Source organism: Leiobunum rupestre, chromosome 8, assembly GCF_980474605.1.
Source record: "Leiobunum rupestre chromosome 8, qqLeiRupe1.1.hap1, whole genome shotgun sequence".
Taxonomy (NCBI): domain Eukaryota; kingdom Metazoa; phylum Arthropoda; class Arachnida; order Opiliones; family Sclerosomatidae; genus Leiobunum; species Leiobunum rupestre.
In genome coordinates this window covers 49,400,240-49,407,242 of record NC_143391.1, presented here as the reverse complement: position 1 = coordinate 49,407,242, position 7,003 = coordinate 49,400,240, and the positions used below count along the sequence as shown (strand labels likewise).

Sequence of the window (7,003 nt, the reverse complement as noted above, 5' to 3'; positions counted from 1 at the left end):
CACGGGTGAGCGTGTTATTAACGTGAACGCGAAAGATAGGGTCCGTGTAAACCACGTTCAGAAAATTAATGAAATTAGTCGGAATTCCGAAGCGAGCGAGTGTCTTAAAAGGGTATGCGTGATTAACGCTATCGAAAGCCTTGCAAAAATCAACGTTAACAATGGCAAGTTTCTCATTTTTCAACTTTGTGAGACTAATAAGGTCACGCAAAACCGCGAGCGAGTGATAAATACACCTCCCAGGAATTGAAGAAGTCTGGGAAGGGTGAATTAACTTCGAAATGACAGAATTTAGACGGTTTGCCAAAACTTTGGCGTATAGCTTATAATCAGAATTTGTTAGGGAAATAGGGCGCCAGTTAGCCAGGTTCATAAGGTCTCCCGTCTTCGGAAGGAGGGAGACGACGGAGCATGAGAATTTTCCAAAAATTGGGACAAGTTAGAAGACCGTTAAATACATCGATTAGAAGGTCCCAAAACGCGATGTAATCCTCAACAGGGATCCCGTCGAGAGCGCAGGCCTTTCCGCGAGATAACCCTTTTAAGGCGCTGGTAATCTCCGAGAGGGAGAAAGTACCAGAAATGGTGGTAGCGTCATCAGCCTCAAGGGCTGGCAGGCTGCCCGAAAGGTAGTTATCGATGGTAGAGTCGCGAATATCGGTTGGCTTTGTATAAAGGCTCTCGTGATAGTTAGCGACTACTTCGCGGATCAGGGTCCGAGACGGTGATACCACGCGGGTCGTAAACGGAAGGGATAATATTGACGGCGTGAGCCTTTTTTTCAAGCTTATAGAAGTCGCGGGAAGGGGTATCTATACAATTGAAAAACGATTCTCTCGCGCGAAGTAGAGAATCGGTGGAGCGGTCTAATAAAAAAGATTTGAGACTCTCGCTATGATCCTGGAGCTCGGGAGAACCTGGAGAGCAAGCGGTCACCATTGCTTCGTGGTGGTGAATGGCAGCCGTATCGCGAACATTGCGACGGTGCCAAAACAACATGGAGAAGGATTTAATTTCGGGCTTCAGGACGCGAAACCACCACGAGGTCCAAGACTCCGTGAGCGGCTTAGCACGAAGAAGGCCCAAAAGCATATCGCGAGACTGCGAAAGAAAAACGCGGTCTTTTAAGCACCGCGTGTTCATACGCCAAAACGGCGGCGACCGGGGCATCGTGAAAGTGTCAAAAATTGACACGAAATCGCGTCGTGGTCCGAAAAAAATTACGGGATATGACGAACGTTTTTTAGGCGGAAATTGGAACGAGCGGAGTTTAGTTTTTGGTGATTTTTAGCACGCCAGGTGAAACTTTGGGTGTCTGAATTTAGATGACGAAAAGCGTCAATTAAATCGAAATCAGTAACGAGATCGTTTAAATTTTGACAAAGGGGAAATCGATACTCGGTACAATTATTACGATCGATAGGGGATAAACAACAATTGAAATCGCCGAAAAGAATAACAGTGTCAACTTGATCAATTTTGTCAACGATATTCCGAATATAGTTCAGGGTGTCAATCGCGATATTATCATTTGAAGACGAAATGTAAATGCAAAAAAGATTAATTGGGCTCTCCGAAGAGAAAATCCCCGCGTTAAATTTCATATATAAGCAAACATCGCGGAAAGAATCAAAAGAATTTACATAAGGACGAAGAAAAGGATGAATCGCGACTGACACACCTGAACTGCGTGGCGCCAAGGAGGGCACGTGATAAAAGACATAAGGCCATTGAGACCAAATATAAGAATTAACGAAATTAGAATTTACAAAAGTCTCTTGAAAACAAATAATGTCCGGATTAAAACGAGTCACGAAATCACGAGCGCGAATAGACGTTAAGTCCTGACTCATGCCGCGAACGTTTAAAGACAATAAATTAAAAACGACGATTAAATAAAGAAGCACCATTATGAGTTGAGCAAACAAATAAAAGTTACTTCTCCTGAGAGGAGTGTTCGATGTCCGAAAGATTGGGGAACATACCTCGAATGGCATTGGCGAGACGGTAAAATTTGCTACGTTCATTTTTCCGTAGGTCGTTAGGCAGTTGGGCGATTTCAGGATCAGTGTAACCGACGACTAGAATTTGTCGGGATAATGCGTAAGCGTCGACGGCATCGTTGGTGATTTGTCGACAAGCGTCGCGAGCGACGTGTGCGGGAAATCTGAGGGCGAGGTTAATGCATTGCTTAACATCGTCATACGAGAAAATGGGTTGACACGAGCCTTTGGGGTCAGCCCATTCATTGGTGAAAGAGTTCAAATGGAATTTCGTACCAGTTGTACGTTTCTTAGGAGGCATGGGACTTGGCGGACCCATATCGGTTTTCCGCTTAGCAGAATTTTCAGTGGTAGCTTTCGGACGATTATTTTTCCGCTTTTTTCGAACCACTTTAACAGTGGGATCACTGTCAAAATCCATCTCGGCATCTTCGAACTCGGCGTCTGAGCCAGAGACGATCCGCGATGAATCGAGTGTAGGAGTGTCACCGGTAGTAGCCGGCTTCGTGACGATCACAGTTCCAGAAGCAGTGACGTCGGCCCACGATGGACTAGCAGACTGTTCTTCCGAAGAAGGAACTGTAGCATCGATAGCATCTGCGGCGGTGGCATCGCTTTGAGAAGTTGAAGTAGCTGTAGAAGTGTTTACGTATAGTAAACGCAAAAGTGAGAGTAGACTGGGATGAAGTTTCCTCTTGCGCTCCCGAAGAAGGAAATTTTAATTCACGCGCGCGCACGCGGAATTAAAATGAAAAGTTTCAAAAGGCACTCGGGCCTAAAAAAAACGAAAAAACTGATTTTTGGGGAACCGAAAAACGGTTATAAAACCGAAAATATCGGTCGAACCGGGAAAATAACTATCAAATTCGATAGCACGATAGTTCAAGCTTCAAAATAATATAAAAATCGCCGCCCTTAGGCACTTTGAACTGTCGAAATACTTTAAAAACACGGAGCGCAAAAAAACACGGTATAAACGGAAAGCCGAAAAGGGGGGAGTGTGGTGGAGAATAGTATATACGATAAGTTAAGTTAGAAGAGACCACCTATGGACTGTGAGAAGGATGACAAAATACGCGAAAAAGTAGATTAGTCCATAATTAAAAGGGATATTATATCTAAATCCTAAACAAATTTGAAGAAATTAAAAAACTTACTAATAACTCGTACCGATAGGTCTTCGCGTATTTTATCATCCGCGACGGATACCTTATACTATAATTGTACCAATTGGCCTCCAACGGTCGCTGTATTAACCTAACATGGCCAACTTTGGTGACGTGCTGTTGCGCGAACAAAGTTGGCCATGGTCTTAACTATACGTTTAAGGTTTTTTTATTTGCCGTCTGAAAGATGCCCTTTTGTAACAGGGCGGCTCACGAAGAGCTTAGCGATTACATCAACTTGATATATAAAAATTACCTTTTTGTTATTAATATTTTTTACAATGACACTATCAATCGACGTTGAAACCCAACACACCGTTGAGATCGCAGACTCGATGCCCTTAAACGTGGCCCCGCCGTTGAACACTGTTCAGGAACAGGCCTTAGAATTGCCGGCTACCGTCTTCGACATTCCTAAACCGTCCTTGTCTCTGGTTCAACCAACAATTGAGATGCCCAAACGCGCACCAGAAGTGCACGATGTTCCGCACGCCAACATCGGCTTCTCTGGGAATATCCCAAACATCCCTTCGCCAGTCATCGAGGCTCCCAAGTACATCGTCCAGACCAAACCCGCCCTCTTCAGGGAGCCCCAGGCCATCTTCGTCATCCCCAGTCCCGTGGTCCAGCACAAGCCCATGGTCTACAAGGTGCCCCACATTCTCATCTAGCACCGACCAGAAGTTAACCTGCACAGTACCACGAGGTCATCCCCCAAATGAAGGTAGTCAAGGGTTCCAAGTCCGCTTACACCCAACCCATCCCTGAAATCTATAAAGCTAAGACCTCTGCTCTCGTCTTCACGAAGTTGGGTTCCAAGATCCAAGCTGTCCAGGGTGTTGGTAAGATGATCGCGGACATGGAAGCATCCAAGGCGGCTTCTTTCGAAGTGGCCAGAGACTTGGCTGAGAAGAAATTCCACGACAAAGTCACCCGCGTTTCGAAAACATTACACGGGAGAGTTTAAAACTAGGCCGTAGAGTTTTTGTTATTCAATTTTAGAACCTTGTATTTATTACTGTAAATATTTATGTAACATGTAAATAGTCATGAGTGAAACAAAAACGATTTAAAAAAATAGATAAAGGCAAGGAATTGCTCCGAAGAAGTCCACATGAAGTTCTCACGTATTACACCAGAAAGACCCTAGTGCGTGGCGTTATGTTTAAAAAATCTTTTTCGTGTGCTGTTAAATGGTACAATATGGTGGCAGATACCAAATCTTTAAGATAAATGAGGAGAATGCGAATATCGATTGTACTAGTATGTGGGGGGGGCGCGTCTGAGGGGCAGTTGCCCTACTAAAAGCTTTTTAGGGGTTTCTAATTAAAACTTAAATAACTATTTAGTTAATAAATATTTAAATGATTTAGTACGAACATAAATATAGTAATTACTACCATGGTTCCGTAAAACCTAATTTATGTAAATTTTCCCAGTAAAGAGGCGCATTTAACTCCGCCCCTTCTCCATTTTCAAGCAAACTAGCTTTTGGTATTTAACCCCATGGTGTAAGGTATCAAATCAAAGCTCACTGCATGAAGACTTACCCTATGTTCAGCAAATTCACCGTTCGTGTATGTACGTGAAGTATTATCGAAAGGTGGCACACGAAAATGAACCCCCACATACTTTCATTTCGCATTTGGAACTTATACATTCGTTGTAGAATATCAATTTCAAGCATATTTCATCATTGATATCTTTGCCTTAAAGAAAATAATGTCAAAGGGTGCACTTAAAAAAAATTCAAGGTCTTAAAGTGACTCACGATTAGCCGGGTCATACGAAACCCTACGTATTAAGTGGACTCACTCAGAGCGAGAAAGAAATAAGTGGGCGAATATAATAAGGGGTTCGCGTTACAACACCAAGGTATTAACTCTGGGTACAAATGTTTGACCAATTAAGGGTCACGTGAATGGTGAGGATAGCGTTTGTTCACTTTGAGGACCTCTTGTTAGAATAGAGTTGAGCAACTGAGTCATTTAGGAATGAGCGTCAATTATTGAAGGGTGAAAGATGTTGAGACCTTAATAGCTAAAAATGTACTCCATAGATTGAACGAAAACGGTGGTATCTATGTTCCACCGAATTTTGTATTAGGAATAACAATATCATTCGCTTTTGACAACTTAGACTTCCAAGAGGACACTCCTGATGGTTAACGTACTATGCAAGGAACAGTTATGGTCATTTACCAAAAAATCGAGCCTTCGGATTCAAATAAACAATTTCATTTTAAAGAGGAGGCACGAAATATAGTAAGTACTTCCATGCTCAGTTCCGAAATCTGTATGACCTCAAAGCGTAAAATTCCCCACCTACACACAAGGTGTTGGGGTTTCTAGTCCAATGGAAAAATGCTTTCAATCACGATTTCATGTGGATTCTATCACGAACAAGTCGTATAGAAAAAGGATCTCAAGATTCTTTAATAGACTTGTTCAGCTCACAATTTGCTTGAGTATCATAGTAAACAAATTACACGCATCGCTGTTCTACCACTACTTGGAATCGATAATACCTCACGTTGATACACGAACGGTTAATATGCAACGCATAGTATTAGTCTTCGTGCAATAAGTTTTATCTTGATACCCTATTGTTGCGAACCGTTAGTCAGGTTAATTCGCGACCTTAAAAATCCGCAGCCCAAAACTTAGACCCCAAGTGGCTTAAGTTAAAAATTATTGACTACGAAGTAAACGGACAAAATTCAAACAATGTTTATTTCGACAGCACAGAAATGCGAATGAATAAGTACAGATTTTTTCTCACTGAGCTTCACCCCCTTTTACCCTGAAAGACGGGGGTGACACTCTCTGACCATAAAGGTTATAAATTCCCCTAAGCCCCGATTTTGGGCACGCTGGGAGCTCTTGGAAAAAACCCCGAAATAATCCCGAATACCTTGTCAATGCTCCCGACAATTCCTTTCTAAAAAGACGCTAAAAATAGCATTGTGGACAATAGCTAGGCTGTTGCAATGTGGTGAAATATATATATACCCGATTTTCGAGGATGGTTCCAATTTTACAAAAAATTATAATACAACACAATTTTAATATTCAATTAATTAAATCTATTTCGCAACAGCTTCCCCCCGATGAACTGAAAGTTCATTCCTGGTCTAAATCCAGTTCTAGGGGATAGACCAGTTGTATCGGTCTCTTTATAATGTTTCGGTTTGGTAACCGCAAATTACACGATCGGACAATGCTGTCGCCTCCCTTGAACAGTTCTTCTATGACACCCGTTTTCCACATTAAACGTGGCACCTTATCTTCTATAAGCGCGACGTCACCGATTTTAAAACGCGCTCCGTCGGTTACTTGTTTTCGTTCGTGCGCGGAACGTAACTGCAGAATGTAATCCCGCCTCCACCGCTTCCAAAAACGATCCAATAAAGTTTGGTGGTACTTGAGTTTCTTGATTAGCTCATCTCTCGAGCTCCGGAAATTCGTAGGCTCTTTGAATGTCCTAGATGGTAATGTGGTAAGACGTCCCCCGGTCAGGAAATGTCCCGGGGTTAATGGCACCGGCTCGTCCTTGTCCGCGTAGTCGTATGTTAGCGGTCTTGAGTTGATTGTGGCCTCGATTTCAGCCACGATAGTTACCATCTGCTAGGGACGCTTTCCCTAGGATTTTCTTGAGAGCGGTCTTGACGGAGCGGACCATTCTTTCCCAAAATCCGCCCCACCAAGCCGCTCTTTCCGCAATGTATTTCCATTTGATGCGAAAACTTGCGAGGTAGTTTTCCACTTCTGGACTTCTAATAGTTTGGAAGATTTCCATCAAGTCTCGCTCGGCTTTCTTGAATGTGCGTGCGTT

At 43.0% G+C, this 7,003-nt stretch overlaps 1 protein-coding gene across 1 annotated transcript; it reads right to left on the bottom strand.

Moving 5' to 3' along the window:
• Positions 1 to 6,291: 6,291 nt before the first annotated feature.
• On the bottom strand, positions 6,292 to 6,792 carry LOC149933609 (uncharacterized). Its single transcript, XM_090157354.1, has one exon. It carries the CDS (start codon positions 6,790 to 6,792, stop codon positions 6,292 to 6,294), a length of 501 nt encoding a protein of 166 aa, XP_090013480.1.
• Between the last annotated feature and the right edge of the window lie 211 nt (positions 6,793 to 7,003).